Source organism: Macrotis lagotis, chromosome 1, assembly GCF_037893015.1.
Source record: "Macrotis lagotis isolate mMagLag1 chromosome 1, bilby.v1.9.chrom.fasta, whole genome shotgun sequence".
Lineage (NCBI taxonomy): Eukaryota > Metazoa > Chordata > Mammalia > Peramelemorphia > Peramelidae > Macrotis > Macrotis lagotis.
In genome coordinates this window covers 664,718,092-664,742,451 of record NC_133658.1, presented here as the reverse complement: position 1 = coordinate 664,742,451, position 24,360 = coordinate 664,718,092, and the positions used below count along the sequence as shown (strand labels likewise).

Below are 24,360 nucleotides of genomic sequence, written 5' to 3'. Positions count from 1 at the left end.
TAAATACTAACTGACATGATGAAAGCAGAGGAATATCAAAGACCAGGACAACAAATGAGTTAAAGACAGTAAGATGAGGCAAGGCTGAGAGAATAATGAAAAAGGCATGGGGTACTACTGAAGGAACTTGGAAGATGCTCTGGGCAAAGAGAACAAGAGTATGATTCTTATCACACTCTAATTTCTAATTTCCTAAACTAGAACTCTTTTCAGCTGCCAAAAATGTGACTAAATATACCTTGGGAATACATGATTTGTCTATCATCTTTGAGTTATCTCATTCCAGCCTAGACCTAAATTTGTAGCCATAAGTGCAATGGGCCAGCTCTAAGGTAAAAGTGAGCTACCTCATTCTGAGGTTACTCTTATCCAAAGTCAACTATTATAGAATTTTATTTTTTTAAAAAATTATTTATTTATTTTTCTAACTCTATGGAATGGTAGTTTTCAACAATCTTTTTTTTTCCAAGACTAGTTTTTGGAGTTCCGGGTCAAGGATCCCAAGGTCACACTGAATTGATGTGGTATTAGGGGTGAGTTTATACTGGATCTAATAATTGAAGATACCTCAGTCTTTTCTTGTCTGAAAAGGACAACTGATCCTACCCTCTGAAGATGGATAGAAATTAAGTGGTTTACAGGGGGGACTAAGCATGTCTACCTTGATTTGAGAATTCTACTAAATTGTGCTTTGTTGAATTATTCTTCAGTTTATTAAGAGGCAAAGTTATGTTTACATTAGTAGACCTAGAGGCTAATTCAAATACGCAGTGAAAGTCTATATAATTAACTCTGCCTGAATTATGTGTCTCACCTTCTGTGGGTATGAAGGATATATTCACCAGCAATATATACATTTCTGGGATACAATGTACAAGTCTAAAATGATGCATTTTTATTTTACATGTGTAAGGAACTAAAGCCTGAAAACTTTATTATATTTATATATATAGTTGCAATTAGTAGATTCCTTATTATTATAATATTAATTATATATTTTACTTTAAGAAAATCATCAAGGAAATTTTGAAAGATGACTTACTTATCAAACAAGACTTTCACTTTCAAATTATAATTCAGTTCCTGTAATCTCACCAGCAATCTGGAATGAAAAGGAAAAAACATAAAAGGAACATTAGTTTCTACTGATGCCATGTCTTTGTACTAATTATTTCAATGTCTAGCATGCTCTCCCTCCCAGTTTGAGACTCTTAGAATCCCTGATTCTACCTTCCCAGCTTTTTAGTTTCCATTTGTATGTAGTCTTCTCCCATTAGACTGTAAGCTCCTTGAAAGCACAATAAGTACACAAGAGGATGCTTAATAAATAATTATTGTATATTGAAAAATAAGACTATAAACTCCTGAAAAGCAAGAATAATTTGTTAGTTTTGTATTTTTGGAATTTTGTATAGAAGCCTATACCTAGTAGTTGCTTAATAAAATGAATGACTAGATCAGTCAAATAGAATCTTTTATTAAAATAAGTATATGAATCAACCTTTTTAAAAATGATAGCACAATAATCATTAGAAGTTTAATTTTGTAGAATGATGCTCATGACTTCTGAATGGATTTTAAGACTATGCTTATCAATTCAGGAAAGACTGAACAAGTTGTGGCATATGATTGTGATGGAATATTACTGTAATATAAGAAATGATGAATTTCATGATCTTAGGAAAAACATGGATAGGTTTGCATGAAATAATATTATTTGATTCTAGTTAATATTCTTCTTTAAATTATCCTTTCAATTATAATGACTCAGTCTCAAGAGGTACTATATCAAGAATGCCTCTGTAAATCTTGCCACAATGGCAGATTCTAAGGGACCAGACTGTCTAGAGAAAAAAAATCAATGAAAAAAATTAAATTGCAATATTTCTTTCCCCCCAAAGCACTGTGTACAATGGCTTCAAAACCAAAAAGTCAGAACTGTAAAATCAGAAGTAAGAGATAATGGATTTAAGTTCATTATTACCTCAGTTTTACAGTGAACTGCACTCCAGTCTTCAGGACTAATGGTCTCTGTGGATGAGTTGGCATACATGGCTGTCTTTCTACCACAAATGAGCTGTAATGACCAAATAAAGTGAAAACAAATTATTACTTATAACTGTTTGATGCAGAAAATATATGATTTTTTTATTAGGAAAAACTATGAAAGGTAAAGTCTAAAACAGTTCCTCCATTTTGGATCACTTTCAGGGACTTGTTTTGTAAGTTCAAAAAAAAAAAAAACAACAAAAAAACCAAAACCTTACCCATGCAAGCAAAATGGAAGGGGAATGATGGAGAAATTTTCAAAGATAAAATTCTTGTCATCTACTTCTTTTAAACTTTCTTAAAAGATTACAGCTCCAATTGAAATTCAGTCATATATTAACACCAATCATAACACACTAAGAAAACACTTTAATTAGACTAGTCCAAGAAAAATGATGGCAGACATCAGCTGCTGAATTAATACTCTCAAATAACAACTGCTCCTAAATTACAATAAATTTTGTTATTAGCTACAATGACAACTGCAAAAAATATAGGACATATTGCCACCCAAGTAAGTAGTTACCACTGAATTAGCTTCTTGAAAAGATTCAAAGTTCGATCCTGTAAAATGTCTTTGTTTTTGGGGATAGGGTCCAACTCATAGGTGTATTTCTGCTCCAATTCCTCAAGTTTCTTAAGCTGCTGACGGGCTTGCTGAAGACTTTCAGCAATGGTGGTGAACCTGAAAGGAGACATATTGTCGATTTCAGAATGGTAGTTTTCTTTTTTTTTTAGTGTTTTTTTTTTTTTTGCAAGGCAAATGGGGCTAAGTGGCTTGCCCAAGGCCACACAGCTAGGTAATTATTAAGTGTCTGAGGCCAGATTTGAACCCAGGTACTCCTGACTCCAGGGCCTGTGCTCTATCCACTGCGTCACCTAGCTGCCCCAGAATGGTAGTTTTCATAGCAAAATGATCAAGACTAATGACAAATTTCTATAAATCAATGAAATCAATAATGTATTATTAAGCATATCTGAATAGTTATTATGGGAAAATAATAAAAATTTTCATCATGTTCCCTTCCTTCAACAATGAACCATGAGACAGGAGATTTGGTTCTAGCTCTTCTGAACACTTATCAGTCATGAAAAGCAATGGAGAGTGCTTGGTTTAATGCCAAGGAACTGAATTAAAGTCTAGCTCTATTATTTACAACCAGTATGACCTTGGGCACTTCATTTGCCTAGGTTTCCTTAAGGTTGGAACTAGATGGCCTCTGAAGTTCCTTCCATATCTCACTCTATACCCCCATGATGCTGTCACTTTGATTCTTTGGATCTCAGTTTCCTCATCTGTAAAATGAGGGAAATATAATCTAAATTACTCTTTGATCTCTTCCAGTTCCAAATCTACAACCCTTGAATAATTGTGGGCAAATCACTTAACTTTTCTGAGCACTGGTTGCCTTATTAACAGCAAGCATTTATAGTGTGCTTCAGGGTTTACAAAGTGCTTTATAAATGCTAGCTCATTTGATCCTCACAACAACACTGCGAAGCATTTGCTACAAATATTCTTATTTTAAAGATGAGGAAACTGAGACAGATAGAAGTTCAATGAATTTTCCAGAGTTGCAGGTAGAATTCAAATTCCTGATTCTTAAGTCTCATTCTCTTGCTGTTGTACCACCTAGATGCCTTTACTGATTAAATGATAGACATATTGATAGAAATATTTATTAAGATAGTACTGTGAAGGGGCAGCTAGGTGGCGCAGTGAATAAAGCATGGCCCTGGAGTCAGGAGTACCTAGGTTCAAAGGTTCAAATCCAGTCTCAGACACTTAATAATTACCTAGCTGTGTGGCCTTGGGCAAGCCACTTAACCCCAATTGCCTTGCAAAAACCTAAAAAAAAAAAAAAAGATAGTACTGTGAAAATGAAAACTATAACATTTTTTCTCTAGATTCCTTAAAATCATCCCAAACTTAAAATCCATTTGGAAAGATGAGTGTTGGATTCTAGTTCTTGGTGGTTGGGGGCAATTAATGGTTCCTGAGGAGTGCCTATTCCTTGAAAGAAGGGGTAAACTACTATACAAAATGCCATGATGAGGTAGGTCAGACTTCATAGAGAAAATCTAAACAAATCCTAAGCAGACATTAAGAAGGAGTTGATAGTCATAGTCCACTAGGAAAGGTTGTGGAGACAATGATAAGTAAGGAGTAACAATATATTGAAATGAAATAACAGCTAGCTTCCCAAAATACCACTATTGTTGTTGCTATTATCCTTACCATTACTGAAAGTATCCTCACTGGGAGTTCGCCATGTCAATGAGGGGGATATATTCTAGATATCTCTCAGATCCCTTTCAGTTCCAAATCTACAATCTTTGAAAAGAATTTCTTTTGATAATGGCACAATGGCCCAACCTTCTCCCTTTGCTATCTATGAGCCTAGACAGTGGGAATAACAAATGCCAAATGATTTGTAGCAATATTCTACAAAATAGTAGCTAACAAATGTTACTTTTTTTCCCACAAAGAATTTAAGTACAGAAAAAGCCCACTGCAAGCTAGAATTACTGGGGAAGAGAGGTTTGAAAGGTGATAACAGCTAGCATACATATATCATGTCTCATTTGATCCTCATAGCACCATTGTGAGGTAGGTATGATTATTATTCCCATTTTATGATGAGGAAACTAAGACTAAATGAAGGTTAGATGATTTACATCTGAGGCAGCATTTGAATTCAGATTTTTCTGACTTGGTCAAGTCTTCTATTCCTTGTACTATCTGAAAGGCATAATAGGAAGGATAAAATTAGGAGAGATGAAAAGGAGAAAGAAAAATATTTGTTTTTCAGTCATTTAATCATGTCTGATTCTTCTTGACTCTGTGGACCAAAGGATGGCAGTCTTCCCATGGGGGGTTTCTTGGCAAAGATACCATTATGGTTTGTCATTTCTTTCTCCAGTGGATTAAGGCAAACAGAAGTTAAGTGATTTGCCCAGGGTCAATCAGCTAATGTTTCAGACTACATTTGAACTCCACCCAGCTGCCAAGAAGTACCTTATTGTCAAGGAAAACAATATGAACAAAAGTTTGAAAATGGAATATAAGTCATTGTTCTCAGAAGAAAGACAGCAGCCTGATTGGATATGTTGAGAAAATGGGAAAATAACTGAAGAGGAAGAGCTGAGGGGGAAAATTTGCAAAAGGTTTAAAAGCCAAGCAAAAGAATTTAGTCAGCACTGTAGAAAATAGGGAGCAATTGTCAGTTTTTGAATAGATAAAATGATAATGACTACAAACTGTATCTATGATCTCACTGATATAGAGAATTCCCAATGAGGAAACTTTCAGTAATGATTTTAATAATAATAACAACAACAACAACAACAACAATAATAATAATAATAATAATAATAATAATAATAATAATAATAATAATGCCCCCTTAAGTCCAACTTATATAAGGAGAGGGGCAGCATCAAATTAAAAGTATTGAAAACCCTGGGAAGACTTAACTGATACAAAGTGAATTGAGTAGAGCCATGAGATCATTGTACGTAACAGCATATTAGAAGGTTGTCAGTTGTGAATGACTTATTCGCAACTATATAATTTGAAACAATTCCTGAGAAATCATGATGAAAAATGTAATCCACTTCCAGGGAAAGAATAATGAAGTTGAAAAGCAGATCAAAGCATACTTTTTCTTTACTTTCTTATTTTGCTTGGGGTATTTTAGGTCTATCTTCTTTTGAAACATGTTTAATATAGAAATATGTTTTACATATTTCTGAACTTGTATCATGTATATCAAAGTGTTTGTCTTCTCACGGAGAGGGGAACAGAAAGAATTTAAAACTCAAAATTAATTTAAATGTTAGCATTGTCTTTACATGTGAGTTAGGAAAAAAATATCATAAAAACATTATTTAAGGGCAGCTAGGTGGCGCAGTGGGTAGAGCACTGGCCCTGGAGTGAGGAGGACCTGAGTTCAAATCCAGCCTCAGACACTTAACAATTACCTAGCTGTGTGGCCTTGGGCAAGTCACTTAATCCCACTGTGTTGCAAAAAAAACCCCCTAAAAACAAAACAAAAACATTATTTAACAAAAAAATTAAGGGCCTGCCAGTTTGAGTGGTGTATAGCAGTTGTTATAGTCTAGTAAGAACTCTGAAATGCTGACTAATTGGACTTTGGCAATACCACCATTGGGTGATTATCTTGACCAAGTGTGATGTTGAAATTATTCCTATGAATTCAAGAAATAGATGGGATTGCATAGAGGATGAAAAACTGTCATGATGATTAGGTTCATATACCTTCTAGAGGGAGCACTCTTCTGTGTTCTGGAATCATGGGATACCAGAAAAAATAGAAATACCAATACCCAACCTGCTGTAAACATGAAGCAGGCAAAGCCTAAATTGTCCAGAAAACATGAATTGTTTCATTTGGAACTACTATTATTTCATTAAGAACAAAACCAAAACCAAAACAAAATTGGAAACAGATTCCATCACTTATATCCAAGGGCTTCATGCTCTTGGCATACTATTTTACCTTCTAGAATTTTACCAGGATTAGAAGTTAAATTCACACTAGCCTGTTGTTAACAGATTCCATTTTCTTCCCTTTTCTGAAAATCAGTATAATCTTTTGATGTTAAACTTTAAGGGAAAGATTATCTTTCAGAAATGTGAGTGATTTGACTATTGAAATATAGAGTGAAGGAAAATGTATTTTCCTAGTGTGTCCCTCTCATTGCTGTCATAGAAGAACCTCTTGGTGTGTCCTGCCAAATGCTCCAGTATGGGGTACAATAGACCTTAGACTTATGTGAGAAAAATGCAAAGGTGATAAATATGGAAACTACCAATAAAAATTCACTATGAATTGCCAATGCAAAGATACAATGGTTTTAAATGTGAATGTTTTCAGGACATAAAGAATCATATCAGGGGAAAATCTTAAACTGAAAGTTCAAGAGAGTCCATCAGGATGATTCAAATGTTGTTTTTTAATTTTAAAATAATTTCATTTTTCCTGTTGCATTTAAAACAAATTTTAACTTTTATTTTTAAAACTTTGAGTTCCAAATTCTCTCCCTTCCTTCCCACCCCTTTGAGAAGGCAAGCAATTCAATATAGATTATATGCAATTAGTCATGCAAAACATTTCCATGATAATCATGTTGTGAAAGAAAATGAAGATCTGTAGTCCTCCCCCCCCCCCAAAACTCAAGAAAAATAAAGTTAAAAGATATATGTTTCAATCTGTATTCAGACACCATCAATGTGTCTGGAGATGGATAGTATTTCTTTTCATAAGTCCTTCAGAGTTGTCTTGGATCATTATATAGCTAAGTCATTCTCACTTGACAATCTTATGATTTTGCTATTTGTACACAGTATACTTCAGCCTACATGCAAGTCTCCCCTTGTTATTCTGAAAATATCCTGCTCATCATTTCCCATAACAGACTAATATTCCAATCTTAATTACATAATTCATTCAGGCACTCCCCAAATGACAGGCATCCCTTCAATTTCTATTTCTTTGCCACCAGATAAGAACCATCATAAATATTTTTGTACATATAGGTCCACTTCCATTTCATTTTTTATTTCTTTTGGGATACCGAAATTGTGGTGGTATTGCTAGGCCAAAGAGGATACATAGCTTTATAGTCCCTTAGGTATAGTTCCAAATTGCTCTACAGAATGGTTCAAACAATTCACCTCCACCAAAATTATATTAATGTCTCATTTTTCCCACATTTCTTTCAAAATTTGTCTTTTTTCCCTTTTCTGTCCTATTAGCCAATATAAGTATGAGATAGTCCCTCAGAATTGTTTTAATATGCATTTCCCCAGTCGATAGTGTTAGAACATTTCTTTCATGTGGCTACATGAAAACTTTGATTTCTTCATCTGAACGCTGTTTATATCTTTTGATCCTTTATCATTTGGGGAATGGCTCTTATTTTAGTAAATTTGACCCAGTTCTATCTATATTTGAGAAATGAATGTTTGAAATGATTCAAATATTGAATGGGAATTTTCATGCTTATTATGCTTGTTGAATAAATGGCCTACTTTTTCCAATAGAGATTGGGTTCCAGATCTTACCAGTTCTGTAACTGATCCAAGCAAGCATTGGGAGGCCCTCCAATACAGGCGCTCTGCTGTCTTTGCTTCCACTCCACTAGTTCTTCATTAAGCAAAACATTCTGGGTTAGTTCTGTCACATTCAAAAGGTCTATTATTTTATTCACAACTTCCTAATGAGCAAGAGACATGAAAGAAAGCCAAATGGATTACTTTTTTTGTCAATTATGTAACTTTTATTAATATAATTCACAGTTATGTAAAACTTTATGTTTGAACAAGTTGCGCTATGTGATTGTGATCTAATCTACTGGGCTGTAAGAAATGAGTAACAAAAAGATGGTTGCAAAAAAGATATGGGAAGGTTTGTGTGAACTGATGTAAAGTGAAGTGAGCAGAACCAGAAGAATGATTCATACTATAACTATGACATCAACATTATAAGCAAGAACAATTCTGAGAGACTTAACTTTGATCACCTAATTGATAAGATCATGATTTTAGAGAACTGAAAAAAGAAGAACACTGCCCAAATCATGACACAGATATATACAAAATATTGTATTTTTAAATGAGATTAGTTGGGAAATTTTTCTTCCTCCCTCTCTCCCTCTTTCCTTCTTTTCTTCCTTCCTTCCTTTCTCTTTCTTTCTGCCTTAACATATTTCTCTCCTTCCTCTCTGTCTCATCGTTTCCTTTTCCCACTCTTTCTCCTTTCTTCCCTCTCTCCCTGTCTCCCTCTTTTCCTGTCTTCCTGTCCCCCCCTACCCTCCAACTCTCCTTCCTCTCTTCTTTCCTTTTTGGTTCACAGGGGAAGTGAGGAGAAAAGAATTCTTAATAAATAAAAAAAATTAAGTACTATTCATATATTCTAATTTCCTAAGCTAGTCAGTCATTCGTCTAGGCTCAAAAAAGGTATCTAAGCTACCTACAAATATTTTTCCCTTAATTTTAGTCTCAAAGCATCTATTGTTTTCATTTAGTGATTTTTAAAACAAAAAGTTCTCTTAACACAGGAAAAATTACCTTTCGTTTCTGATCCAGCATTAAGTACATCTTTTGGATTAACATCTTTTCCTGCTTATGGTCATTTGGTGCAGCATGTTCATGTTCTATAGATTAAAATTACAGAGATAATTATAATTATACAATAGATTTTCATTAATTAGTAGGGGTATGAAAAAAGTAAACAAAAAGTTGCTCTCCAATCCAAGACTTCCAAAGATATTCTTTCTTTTAAAAATTGAGCAGGAAAATTTTTAAAAAATATAAATGGGACATTTGCTTAGGGTCTAACAAACATACTTTCTAGTGTCAAATATATTTATTTTCAGAGTAATTCCTCTGATGCCCTGAAATGAAATTGTTCTTTTCTGATAATAAATCAGAACTAAATTAATTTTTTAGATAATACATTGGGTATCACTATGACAACCAGAGTCAACAATTTACTAAATTCAAAAAAAAATTGCCAAGATCAGTATATACAGTAACAAGTGAAATTAATGGTGTATCAACACTGAAGGGTTGGAATAAAAAAAGATTTAGAATTATAGGGCAGAACTAGGAGAAGTGGTGAAAATGGAAAAGAAGCACATTTAATCTTTTTGTTTTTATTTTTGCTTTGCAAGGCAATGTTAAGTGACTTGCCCAAGGTCACACAGCTAGGTAATTACGTGTCTGAATCTGGATTTGAACTCAGGTCATTCTGACTCCAAAGCTGGTACTCTATCCACTGTGCCACCTCGTTGCCCCATGAAACATATTCAATCTTGAAAGGCAGTAAAATGCTTTCAAAATTGGGGCTATACAAGAATGAAGTGGGTTGCCTTGGGAGGAAATGAGTCACCTTTCATGAAAGATATTAATAAAGTCTTGGATGAACACCTGTCAAAGATGTGGCAGAAAAGACTCTTGTTCATGAGACTAAGATTTCTCCAAATTCTGGGATTCTGGGATTTAGTGAATCCAACCAATTACTGTTTTCAGATTGTTGTTTTACCCCAAATCAAACATATTATCTCTATCCTCTCAAGTTCCCAAGAATGCAGAAGCACCTAACATATAATCTTCAACACAATCTACACATATGAGATTTCATTTGCTATCATTTTTAAAGCAATGGAGTAAAGGAGCACCAAAAACATAAGAAAAAAATGTTTACTGAAGTATATGCAGGGAATAGAACTATAAGTGTAAAGTGCTTTAGTCTCCAGGAGAAAAGAATGCAGTGACAATATGAACTCTAAGTAATAAAAAGTACATTAGGAAAAAAGCACTCATTGAAAGACAACTTCTAATTGAACAAAGGAGCAAATCATTCTATATTACCAACTCTTACCTCTGTTATTAAGGGTTTTGCACTTAAAGTCATATTCATCTTGTAAATCTTCTAGCACCTTTATCTCTTGTTCTATGTCCTACAAATTAGGATAAATAATTAATCTGGTACTAGAAACACTGCTGATGATATCATTCTTTTATCTAATGAGGCAGTCAGAAAACATGTCATCCAATTATTCTTATTACAACAATATTCTTTTCTTAAAGATAAACAGAGCACACAAAATAATATGAAAAGAAAGTAAATAACTCCTAATCTATTATATACATGTATTTTATTATTTTTAAGGGCAAAAAACAAGAAAACAATTTAATTCCACAAAAAAGACAGCAGATTGGGCCTCTAGCATTGTTCTCTGGTTCCTTGGACTTTAGCAATTTTCATTCTATTTCCAGAAACTTGTTAAAAAAGGTTGCTTCCATAATGAGATTTGAGTCTATGGATATAGCAGAAAAACCAAAAATACAAATGACTTCTTCATACCTTACAAAATATAACCTTTGCACCCCACTTCCAGTCATATTTCAGTGGATTGTGCTATTATAGCTTTAGAGGTAGAGCTCATTTATTCCAACACTCCCCTCTTTCAGATGAAGAAACTGACAAGCAAATGACTCCTATTTGACTCCAGTTCCCCAACTCCAAATCTAGGTTCTTTCCATAGCATTACAATGCTGAGCACATAGCACGAAAGAATATTGTTGGTCTCTAGGCAAATGGGTCATGCTTCCTCACTAGCCATATTATTCATTGGATGTCTAGGGACTAAAATCATCCACCAAAATCTGGAAGTAAACGTGAGTAGGACTCTGAAATAAGAAAGAAACCTTTTGCTATGTATGCCTGAGTCTTTGAAGAGACTGGAAACCTGATCTCTGACAGAATTCCTCAAAATTTACCCTGGGGGTGGGGGGTGGAGGAGCAGCTTCAAGTAGGGGGAATAATCTTTTTATTGGGCCAAAATAATGACACATTGTTGGGACACAAATAAATGACCTATATCAAAGAGATAAGTGATTCTGGTGGCATTCTCAAACACATTTTACAGAGGCAAAAAGAAAATGAATTTTATATTATAATGAGATTTCACCTTCAGTGCAATAAGGTTTATAAAGAGGCACCTAGATGACCTAGTGGATAAAGGATTGGGTCTGTAGTCAGGATGATCTGAGTTCAGATCTAGCCTCAGACCTTACCAGCTGGTGTGATCCTGCAAAAATCATGTAACTTTTGTTTATTTTCATCCACTAGAGAAAAAGAACAACAAACTACTCCAGTAGCTTTGTCAAGGAAACCCCACATGGGGTCATCAAGAATTGTATACTGCTGAGCAACAGCAATAAAAAGGATTGTAAAGAGCTTTCCCTACTGTAGCCCTGTGAACTGAATAAAGTAAGTATGCTTTTCCCATCTGGTTCAAGAGTTATAAAAGTTATAGATTGATTAAGCGTTCAAGGTGATAGTCCTTGTTCATCTGAACAAAATCCAATATGGCAAAATCTCCATTCAGAGCTCCTGATACTGAATTAAAAACAATTAATACCTCTTTTCTTCCTATATAGTGAATGGCAGGAATAATGGGAAAAGAACCATCCTTGCATAAGGGAGACCCAGATTCTAATTCTACCTCTGGAATTTATTGGCTCTGTCTCAGTCTGCCCAATCCCAGACATATTACTTAGGTAACTCTATCAATTTCAGAGTAGTTTCTAAAATGCTTTTGTAGAGAATGTTCCCTCAGTCAATGAAGTCACACCTCTGAATCCATCCTTTTTCCTCATAAAAAAAATTAAGATAGTTGCCTAGAGAGCAGATATTCACTCTATACTCACCATAACTCTCTCCTTCACATTTTTGACTTTCAAATCAATTTCTTTATGTTTTCCTGGAACAATAGCATTTGGAATATTTCCTGTATGAGCCTGTCATTAAAAAAAGGCACAGTTAACATTTTCTCAGATATTTGCTGCTATTTACACACCAAATTTAGGATAGAGATAAGTCCTAAATCACACTGCACTCCCAACCATAACTCCTTCCCATAAATATATCAACAAAAGAGAGCCTTAGCATATTTCTTAAAGGTATCAGAATGAAACTGTAACTATGCCTCTATACTGTGCTTTATTCTAAATCCTAGAAAAAGCAAAACATATAACAGATACAACCATGAATTTACTTTATTAAGCTCTGTAAACTAGAATATAGTCTATATATATATATATATATATATATATATATATATATATGTCTTTAATACATTGATCCCATCACAAATTCACTAACAAATACAAATTTAGATGTCTGAAGTATCCAGCTGATTTTTCTAAAAGCATGGAACTTTATAATGATAATATCCATTTGTATATTTTAGCCCAAATGCAATGATGTAGTAATTTTCTTTAACCTGTGAGCATTTAGATTTCAGGAATGACTGGCAGAGGAGGAAGTCCAAAAGGGTAGAATTTATTAAATGCTTTTGGTGATTATTTTTCATTTCACTAATCAGAATTCTATCAAAAATCTACCAGGGGCAGTATTCTATCCAATGCTTTTCTTTATTTTTTAATCTGTTTGGATTATTGGGGCGGCTAGGTGGCGCAGCGGATAGAGCACTAGCCTTGGAGTCAGGAGTACCTGAGTTCAAATCCAGCCTCAGACACTTAATAATTACCTAGCCATGTGTCCTTGGGCAAGCCACTTAACCCCATTGTCTTGAAAAAAAAATCTAAAAAAAATCTGTTTGGATTATAGACCTACTAGTGGAGGAAAACTGGGGTGGGGGTGGAAAATCAAAGGAAGAGAACACAGCAAAAAAAATTTGGGTAAAGATCAATGAAGGAAGTAGAAGCAATGTTGTCAGAGCCTACAGAAAGAAACAAGAAAGAGATAATAGAGGAGAAATTTGAGAAATGTTTTACAAGTATGTCATGAAGAAATTACACAGTGATGGGGGTTAAATTAATAGAACATCTGTTGAAGCACTCTCTAGAAGAAGTAGAGCAGCTCATTATTTTCTGACTAGTTTAATCTCATCCTTCAAAAAGAGAAAAAATATAGGAACCTTCTTCTAGTTTTAATTTTTACCAGTAAGAAAGAAGTAGTTGCTGAGGTGGAAATAGGGAAAATTTTGGAGGGAAGTGTCCACTTCTTCTTAAAATCTTACAGAAGTGGGGGGGGCAGAGCCAAGATAGTGGTGTGAAGGCAGCACTTAGTTTTTAATTTGTTTCTGATCTCCATAACAGGAAAATTATTTTTAGAATAGAAAGGACTGGACAAAATCGATTAATTAGGAACTGAAATTCAAGATATATAAGGAGAAAATAAGAAACCAAATCACTGCAATTGGTGAATTCAAGGCACTGGACCATAGGACACTCTAAGACCTAACAGATGTGATGGCTGAGCCACTAACAATTATCTCTGAAAGATTGATTAGAGATGGATAAAAGTTGTACTGATCTTCAAAGAAAGAGAATGGAATTTTCAAATTATAGACCAGAGAGCTCAACTCCAATTTTTGACTAAATTTTAAAAATGATTATCTATTTAAAAAAAGAAATATGTCTCAAGAGCCAGCATGGCTACATTAAGAAGAATTAATTCCAGAATAAGATCATTTATTCATTAGATAAGTTATTAGGCATTTGGATCAAAGTAATGTTGTAGATATAGTCTGCCTACATTTTTTTTAGAGCTCTTTCATTCGCTACAGACAGACCAATTGTTTTTCAAGATAGTTCATCACATGTTCTAGTAGTATGAAAAATACCTGTTCAAATAGCTGGGCAGCTGCCAGGATTTTCCTTTCTTCATTCAGACAATGAGAGATGATCATAGACATCTGTATTGGATCTTCCTGAAAATTATCCTAGATACATGGCAGGAAAAGCAAAATTAAAAATTAAAGTCAATTACCATTAGAATTGGAAAGCATTTCCTATTCCTGAGGTATACTTGCACTAAGTCATTATCATTTATATTAGTCATAATTTGGTCATTTTATCAGTTCCCTCTCATTAATTTTATCAGAACATTTCTTGACCTTTCTTTATTAGAACAAATAACTTATATTCCTCTTGACTAAAAGTAGTCAAAATATTGTCATATGTTATTTACATCTTCTGGATCTATTATTTCATTTATTTTGTGACAGATGAAAAATTGTGTTCTTCTTGGCTATAAAACTCTTAAAATGTTGGGAAAATATATATAGTGTTTCCATTTATTAGATGACCTCTTTCTATAACTTGATAAATGTTGCCCTTTGTTTTGAAATTTCTATCCATATATATGTGTGTGTACATATTCATGTATCAGGGTTCAGATATCCTTTTTTTTTTAGAAAATTGAAGAAATTTGGTCTAACATAGCAATAAATCAAGCTTAAAAAAAAAACAAATCTTATTTCCCCACTGATTTCCATTTTAAAATTGGCCAATGGTCATATAAGTAAAAGAAAACAAAAATCCCACTATACTGAGTTGAAACTTTTTGTCCAAGAATTAAATTGATAGGCAGCATAGTACAATAGAAAGAATACTGAGATAACAGAATTTCCAAGTTGGAAGGAACCTAAGCAGCCATTTAGTCTAACCCCTGCCCTTGTCACCCACCACCAAAATCCATACTATAAATATCCTGATCATCTAGTCTTTGCTTGAAAATCTCCAATGATACAGACCTATCATCTCCTAAAGTAGTCTGTTCTACTCTGAGAAAATTTTAACTAGAAGGATATTTTTCATTATATATCAAGTTTAAATTTGCCTCTGACTTCTTAGTAAACAAGCTCACTAGAAATGGGTTCAAATTCTAGCATACTACTTGTTTCTGAATAAGTTACTTAACTTCTCTAGGATTCGATTTCTTCATCACTAAAGTAAGGAGATTGGAAGAGATGAACTCTAAAGTTATTTCTAATTCTAAATCTCACAGTCCAATGATGTCAAGTCTAGGGCAGCCTAGTATTGGAGTATTCAAAGTGCTTCTGTAGAATTTTTCAGTAACATATCACTCTAGAATCTTCCTATGGCCATTATTATTTCCTCCCAAACTATAAGAATTTTTTTTGTGATTTGAGATATAATCAATCAGTCAATAAATAATTGTTAAGTGTCTACTATATACTTGGCACCACAATGCCAGTATACACTAGGGACAAAAAAAGAGGCAAAATAGCCCCTGCCCCCAAGGAGTTCAGAAGTTAATGAGAACAACACTAAATTGAATTCTAGTCCTGACTTGGCCACCAGTCAGTGGATGATCCTCCTCTGGAATACAAGGGGGTAGGCTTAAATGGTTGCTATACCTTACATACCTAAGCAATCTATATTTCTATAACCCACACCTTCAGTTCCTGAAACTTAATTTTCCTAATCCATTTGCATAAATTTCTATTGTATTTAATAAGTTTATCATTGGTTTAGAGCTTTTTTTTTTTTTTTTTTTTTAGGTTTTTGCAAGGCAGATGGGGTTAAGTGGCTTGCCCAAGGCCACACAGCTAGGTAATTATTAAGTGTCTGAGACTAGATTCGAACCCAGGTACTCCTGACTCCAGAGCCGGTGCTTTATCCACTCCGCCACCTAGCCACCCAGTTTAGAGCTTTAAGAGATCTTAGAGATTCAATCTCTAAGTTTTCCAAATCAAGAAACGGAGCCCAAGGTAGATGAAGTGACTTGCTTAAAGGCACATAGGTTTGAACTAAGATTTGAACCCCAAAGTCCCTTGCCTCCAAATCCAATTTTATTTTCATTGTGCCACACTATGTTTCTCTAAAAGATATTTATATAAAATACATAGTTTGTATTATGTATGAAGCTAAAGTTTTTATGAAATGGATTACTCCACTTTACTCATGTTATATATTTTAAAATTTCATATAATAGTTTATTTAAAATGGGAGCTCTAGCACATTAATATCACATAATCTTTGTGAACTTCCATATTGTGATAACATGGCAACATTTCCATCAAAGATTAAAACATACCTGAAGATTACGCTTGCTTTTCCTTATATTATGTTGTAGCAAAAAATTGTTCTGCAGAGAAAAGCGACTATAGTGCTCATCCAACTGGGAGAGAAGTTCATGAAAACATACTGTGGCAAAGGAGACATCAATGGCAGCAAACTCCCTAGGAGATTAAAAACAGACAGATTATTAATTTCATATAATAGAATAATAAATAATAAATAATATTATATGTTATTAATATAAAAATGGCATAGGTGAAAGTTCACCGGTATGGTACAATAGGAAGGGTACTAGATTTGGAGTCAATGGAATTGTACTCAAATTCCAATTTTGCCATTTGTTCCCCTAGGTATTGAGCTAGTCACTTAACCTCTTTTGGACTCAGTTTCTTCACCTGTAAATGGAAGGATTGGACTTAATTTAAACCTATGATCTCATATGGAAAAAGATGGAGGACTAAACCTGTAATTTCATTCATATAGGGATGAAAGGATTCTTTCTAATAATTCAGGTTGGCACCTTCTATTTAGTTAATTAGAAAAAGAGTTGCTCAGAGAAAATAATTTACCCAAAAGACTCAAACTCAAGTCTTTCTGTCTTCCAGGCCAGCTCTCTATAATACTGCCTATCATGAATATTTTTATAAATATTCTAAAAGGAATATAACTTTCAATTTCACCTCTTTTTCATATTTCATAAGAAAAGAAAATTTTGTATCAAGACTAAAAGTTAATTCAAATCAGAGATTCTTTGGAAGATTTATTTAAACTGATATAGCTCTAAGTAAGCATTTCATATTTCATAAGAAAGAAGGAAATTTTTTATCAAGACACTCTAGAAGTTAATTCAAATCAGAGATACTTTGGAAGATTTATTTAAACTGATATAGCACTTAAGTGAGCATTACCAAAAAGAATGATATTATCCAGTAACCATAATAGTGCAAAGGAAAACAACTCTAAAAAGAGAAGAGAGCATATCAATGAAATAATGAAACTTGACCAAATAGGAATTATGATGAAATGTATTTCCTTCCTTTCAATAAAAGGAAGGTAGACCAAATATACAGAGAGTGACAGTGTGAGGCATATGCTGTTAGAAATGATCAACATTTGTTTAGCTTAACTGTACTTTGTTAAAATGGAGAGTTCTGGAGGAAGGCAATTAGGAAATTACAGCAATGTTTTTAAAACATCACTTTCTTAAACAATAGATAACTAATTCAAGAAATTGACTATATTAAAAATATTTTATTCCAATATATTTCTGATTTTCTTTTAATTGTTCAACTCTAACTTGCTTTTTTGACTTGAAGATTTCTTCATTATTTTAGTCTTAATTCAGTAGATTTGGGAAAATATAGAAAATAATGAAATTTGGAAATTTGTAAGAAAGAATTTAATATTTAAAGCATTTTAACTTTTTTTGTTGCACCCAGGTGCCATTTGTTAAGATGACAAAACTCTTCCTTCACAGATCATAGAATCATACAATTTAGAGTTAAATGAGATAGTCATCTTGTTCACCCCATATTCAACGGGAATTCCTATTATAAAACACTTGCTGAGTAGTCTCAGTCTTTTCCTGAAGACCTTCAGTGAGGGGGTAGTCACTTTCTCTTAGGGCAGTACTATTAATATTAGGAAATTTTTTTTCACATGAAGTCTAAATTTGCTTCTTAGAACTTTGACTAGCTGATCTTAGTTCTACTATAATGGAGCCAAGTAGAGCAGTACCTCTTACTTATGACAATCCTTTAACTTTGATAGTCTTTTAACATGATAATCCTCTTATGTCTCCCAAGGCTCTTCTCCAGGCTAAACACTTCTAATTTCTTCAACTATTCATCTTAAGACAGGGACTCAAGGCCCTTTTTTGCCTTTCTCTGGATGCTCTCCAATTAATCAATATTATTCCTAAACTATAGTACTCATAAGTGAACATGCTACTGCAGATGTGGTCTGATTATGGAAGAGTACAGGAGGAGTTTCATCTATTTATGCTTCTCTCAATATAGTCTAAGATCATTGTCTGAGAGCAGTTTCTTGGTTGCCATGTCATACTGTCAAGTTTACAGTCCAATAAAGTCATCAAACCGTTTTTTTTAAGATAAACTTCTATCTAGTCATGTTTCCACCATCTTGTACTTGTGAAAGTGATTTCTTGAACTTAAGTGCATGACTTTACATTTACATTTATTCCTGAGTTTTATCTTGTTAGATTTAGTCCAATACTCTAGCCTACCATGATCTTTTTGGGATGCTAACTCTGTCAGTCACTACATTAGTTATCTCATTTTGCTCTGTGTCACCTGAAAATCTGATGGTATGCCATGTATATCTTTATCCAAATTAGCTGGACTTAGCATAGAGTATTATAAATGTAAGGGGTTTTTGTTTGTTTGTTTGTTTAGGTTTTTGCAAAGCAAATGGGGTTAAGTGGCTTGCCCAAGGCCACACAGCTAGGTAATTATTAAGTATCTGAGACTGGATTTGAACCCAGGTACTCCTGACTCCAGGGCCGGTGCTCTAGCCACTGTGCCACCTAGCCACCACAAATGTAAGGTTTTGGCAGCAATAGAATTTGATTTTTCACCTCAGTGCCTTTGTTCCTGTTTTTCTCTCTGTATGGGCATCCTTCTCTGCCTAGTTATATGTATAAGATATAGCTATACTTGAAAGTGCAGTATCTGGGGCCATCTGCTTGATTATTCAAATGGAAGTGATCTCATCCCCCCCTGTGAATGACCAGCGCACTTTGTGCCTCTCCTTTTCACATCCAATCTTTTATGATGATTATTTGAATACTTGCTTTATTTCTCTGTAAGAGCTTTGAGACCTGGGATTGAACCATATTTCATTGTATCCTTCATAGTGAATTTTACATTTGAAGTGCTCACCCAATGTCCCTTAAAGGAATGAATGAACCAACTCATGAATTATCCATTTAAGAGATGTAGTGTGTTGTGATATAAAGAGCACTAGATTTAAAGTTAGAGTTCTCCCAGTTTCATTTAAACCCTGGGAAAATCATTTCGTCTCTGAGCTTTGGTTTCCCCATCTGTAAATTTTGTTAATAATATTGTACTATTTTGCTCAGAGGATTATTATGAAGGAAGAGTTTTGTATTTCTTTTTTTTTTTTTGCAAGGCAATGGGGTTAAGTGGCTTGCCCAAGGCCACACAGCTAGGTGTCTGAGGTCCTCATGACTCCAGGACCAGTGCTCTATCCACTGCACCACCTAGCCGCCCCAAGTTTTTTATTTCTTATAACACTTCTATGAACATGTTAGTATTGCTCTGTCAATATAATTTTAGATAAATCAATAAAGAGTTGTCACAATCTGGGGGGAGGGAAGTAAGATTAGGGGGAAATTGTAAAATTCAAAATAAATAAAATCTTTTTTTAAAAAAGGATAAAAAATAACACTTGTACAAAAATATTTATAGCAGCCCTGTTTGTGGTGGCAAAGAATTGGAAATTAAGTGAATGTCCTTCAATTGGGGAATGGCTTAACAAACTGTGGTATATGTATGTCATGGAACACTATTGTTCTATTAGAAACCAGGAGGGACAGGAATTCAGGGAAGCATGGAGGGATTTGCATGAACTGATGCTGAGTGAGATGAGCAGAACCAGAAAAACACTGTACACCCTAACAGCAACATGATCAACCTTAATGGACTTGCTCATTCCATCAGTGCAACAATCATGCACAATTCTGGGATAACTGTGATGGAGAATACCATCTGTATCCAGAGAAAGAACTGTGGAGTTTGAACAAAGACCAAAGACTATTACATTTAATTTTAAACCCCCCCAACATTATCTTATTATGTAATTTTGCTGTTTCTTATACTTTATTTTTTTTAAGGAAATGATTTTTTAAGGTTTTGGCAAGGCAATGGGTTTATGTGGTTTGCCCAAGACCACACAGCTAGGTAATTATTAATTGTCTGAGGCCAGATTTGAACTAAGGTACTCCTGACTCCAGGGCCAGTGCTCTATCCATTGGGCCACTTAGCAGCCCCAAGGATATGATTTCTCTCTCATCACATTCAACTTAGATCAATATATACCATGGAACAATGTAAAGAGTAACAGACTACCTTCTGTGGGGGGGGGGTGGAGGGAAGCAAGATTAGGGGGAAAAATTGTAAAACACAAAATAAATAAAATATTTTTTTTAAAAAGTTGTCACAATCACATCTTGCAGACAAAATTCCCATCTGTATCCAAGAGCTTTCCTTACCAGTCTTGCTTTTCCAGCCAAGGTGCCAGATACTGTCTAATTTCCATAGGAAAACTGTCATCATAGAGTTGATGAACTTGCTCTAGGAATTTGGAGTCAAGTTGTTGTAAGTCAGTCCACTGAGACATCCTATAGCATAAAAGAAATATTCAGTGAATTAAGGGTCATAGTGTTCCATAGAGTAAGGAAGAAAGCTAGGAGTTAGGAACAACAGTTCAAGATAAATATGAGAAATTTAGGGAAATATAGGTAGACTTACAAACTATACAGATTATTTTTTAAACAGCAGAATCAGAAGAATAATATACACAATGACAACAATAATGCAAATGAAAACAAACTTAAAAGACAACAAAATTTAGATCAAATACAGTGATCAATTTTGGTTCCAGATGACTCACCAAAACCTCTGGGTTCCTCTCATTAGAAATGACATATTATTAGTGTGGAATATTACATATACTGTCATAAATCACGATATCAGATAGTTTTGTTAGGGCTCTGAAAGAGGTGAATTGGTAGACTGATTACTGAGAAGGTATTCAGCTATAAGAATAAAATGCATTAATAATACATTTCAAAAACTGAAAGCCCAACATCTGCGGAATCTTTATCAAAACACTACAGAGTGATCTCATACTACTTTGCTAAATGAAAGATAACATTCTTGCCTTTAAAGTTTCCTAATTATAAGAAAAGGGAAATAAATGCATTTTCCATCTACCACCAAACTGGTTGCCATCTGTGTCCTTTGGGGTTTTTAGCACATCAGCAACAAATAGTTGCTGAGTCTAGCAGTGCAAGAAATTGCATTTGTACTCATGAAAAGTTTCTTGACACCTTCGGATGCCTGATAAAACCAACTCCATCAACTTGTATCATTTGTTCTTCAAGTATACTTTCTGGATAAACCATCCATTGAGATGCAATGTTGTCTTCTGGTTTCATTTATAGTAAGAATGTCAAACTTGCTATGATTCAGTTACTCTATTAACATGTTCACTTACTGCTTCCTAAAAAAGGATTTTACATTACAGCATCTACAATGAAGCAAATTTCTAGATACAGTCTAAAAACTGTGTAATTCTTAGCCTCTTCTGTCCTCTTCTACTCTGCCATCATCATCATCACAGTAGCACTTGTTTAAAAATTAGAAATAAAAGGACTTGAAATGAGAATCTTTAAACCTGGTTTCTAGGTCCATTTGCTTTAGGAAAATCACTCATTCCTATGGTGCTTAGTTTCTTTAACTCAAATATGAAAATATCCAAGGTTCTTTCCAATGCAAACAACCTATGATTGTAAACACACACAAACACGCACACATGTGCACACACACATACACAAAATATATGTTGAAGGCAAAATATTTTTTTCTAGCAAATTCCAGTAGTAACTGCTTGCTTGCAGCATATCACAAGATATGAAAAACTGAAGAATAATTTTTAATGCAGATAGAACTACACAAATCTAGAAAGATAAATCCAACATTCAACTGAACTTTTTAAAAGTGTTTGTAACTGCAGTAGATGCTTGAGGAAATACAAAATTTAGATAAGAAATGGTCTCTGATGTCATAAGATTTACAATCCCAATGGAGTTTGTGATACCAATATAATTGCAAAACAAATTCGGTACTCAAGGTTTTTTTAAAAGCACACATAGGCACCGGCCCCCGGAGTCAGGAGTACCTGGGTTCAAATCCGGTCTCAGTCACTTAATTACCTAGCTGTGTGGCCTTGGGCAAGCCACTTAACCCCATTTGCCTTGAAAAAGCCTAAAGAAAAGCACACATAGGGCAGCTAGATGTCTCAGTGGATAGAGCACTGACCCTGGAGTCAGGAGTACCTGAGTTCAAATCTGATCTCAGACACTTAATAATTACCTAGCTGTGTGGCCTTGGGCAAGTGGCTTAACCCCATTGCCTTGCAAAAACTAAAAAAAAAAATCATAAATAAAATATTATTTAGAATCCATGATAAAAAAGAAAGATCATCAATGACTTAGGGACCCAGAAAGCGTGTCCCAAAGGAGATGTCATCTGAGAAGGCTTTAAAAGGATTAAAATGAAATGAATCAGGGAGGATATTGTACACAGAAGAAATTCTGTGATTGGAAAGGTACAAGGCCACTTGAGAAATAATCTAGTCTAGTAGGAGTAAAAGAATACATGTCAAGATATAAGAGAAAAGAAGACTAAGAATATGGGGGGAGGGCCATCAAATTGTGAAGGACTTTGAATATCAGACTAAGAAATATGAATTTTAGAGTTAAACAATAGGGAACAAACATTTCTGGATAGAAGAGTTATGACTCATCTATACTGAGGACAATTAGTTTGGTAGAAGGATGAACTGAATATAGGAGATGATAGAGAGATAAAATTAAGGGGATCTAACAATTTAAAGGATATGTGAAGTGACCAAAAGGGAGAAATCAAAGATAACACTAAAATTTCAAACTTAAGAAACTGGTTTACTGAAACTGCAGATAGACTAAAAGGTCTATTCAGTTCCTTTTTCGAAGCTGCAGGAGAATAACTATAAAATGAAAAAAAAACTTGGATGAAATGATCTCTATGGTCCCTTCTAGCTTTAAAATTCTATGCCTCTATTTGCTTAAAGTGGAACAATTGAATCATCTATTATGTACTACATCCCCAGGTTGTTTAAGATCTGGGGTTCTTAACCTTTGGTCTATCAATTTGTGCGTTTTAAAAAACTTTCTTTCAATAGAACTCATTTCATTTGCTTTAATCTATACATGTTATTTATGCATTTTAAATTATTCTGCGGGGTGTTAAGCATAAAGAAGTCCATGCCACACACAAAAAGTTGAGAACCCCTGCTTTGCCTAAAGTGATAGTTAATATTACAGAGGTTAGAATCCAGCTCTTCCAGTCCGTGTCTGTCATTCATTCCCCGGAGCTGTCTTTCGTTCGGAGCAACTCATTTGTTGCTTTTCCTAGGAGATTCTTCCATTTTGCTGGTGCCCCCCCCCCCCTCCCCGATAGTTTATGTATTCTGTCGCCGTAGGTAACTATGTAGCTAATTTCCTAGACAAAAGGAAACTTTGAAGCCGGAAAGGACCTTGGACACCAGCCGTTTTGTGGATGAGGAGATTCAGACTGGCTTAAGGACATCCTTCCCTCTGGGTAGAAGATGGAGTTGAGAGACTCCCTCCTTCACCAGGGCCCTGACTCCCTCCCGACTGTTTTGGGGGGGGGGGTCCTGCAAACACTGATTAATCAGCTCCCGGGGTCCCCAAGCAAAGACAAGGGCTCCAGACCCGTCGGGTCCGGGCGCCTCCCGAGCACCCACCTTGCTGAAAGCCTAGCGGCGGGCTGGCACAGGGCAGGCTGGCACAGGGCAGGCTGGCGGCGGCCGTCCCTGCCCAGGTCCGGGCTGAGACTGGGAGCCTCCCCGGGGCTGTCAGGGAGCGACTGGTGGGGTCCGGCCGGCTGCGGCAGAGCAAAAAGCAGCGGGACCCACACCGAGCCGCCAGGGGACTAGCTGGCCAAGTTTCACTTTCCTCCTCTGACCAATCACAGGCCGACTCAGTCTCGCCACAGCCAATCACGAGGGGCTGTTCCCTTCTGGGGCCCGACTCCCCTGCGCGATCCATCTGCCGCTAATTCCCGGCCCTGACGAGGTCATCATCCTCAAGATGG

The 24,360-nt window shown here is 35.0% G+C and overlaps 1 protein-coding gene across 1 annotated transcript in view; it reads right to left on the bottom strand.

Annotated features, from left to right (window-relative positions):
- Nucleotides 1-24,158, bottom strand: part of STAT1 (signal transducer and activator of transcription 1) — a 71,426-nt gene extending 47,268 nt beyond the window's left edge. Inside the window, exons 1-11 of the mRNA XM_074215479.1 lie at nucleotides 24,011-24,158; nucleotides 20,691-20,819; nucleotides 16,455-16,599; nucleotides 14,236-14,334; nucleotides 12,296-12,385; nucleotides 10,461-10,539; nucleotides 9,146-9,231; nucleotides 8,141-8,292; nucleotides 2,576-2,734; nucleotides 1,985-2,077; nucleotides 1,043-1,102 (exon numbers count right to left, since the gene is read on the bottom strand). Of these exons, the coding sequence (XP_074071580.1) occupies nucleotides 1,043-1,102; nucleotides 1,985-2,077; nucleotides 2,576-2,734; nucleotides 8,141-8,292; nucleotides 9,146-9,231; nucleotides 10,461-10,539; nucleotides 12,296-12,385; nucleotides 14,236-14,334; nucleotides 16,455-16,599; nucleotides 20,691-20,818 (1,091 nt within the window). The 5' untranslated portion in view covers nucleotide 20,819; nucleotides 24,011-24,158. The remainder of the gene's footprint in view (nucleotides 1-1,042; nucleotides 1,103-1,984; nucleotides 2,078-2,575; nucleotides 2,735-8,140; nucleotides 8,293-9,145; nucleotides 9,232-10,460; nucleotides 10,540-12,295; nucleotides 12,386-14,235; nucleotides 14,335-16,454; nucleotides 16,600-20,690; nucleotides 20,820-24,010) is intronic.
- Nucleotides 24,159-24,360: the final 202 nt, after the last annotated feature.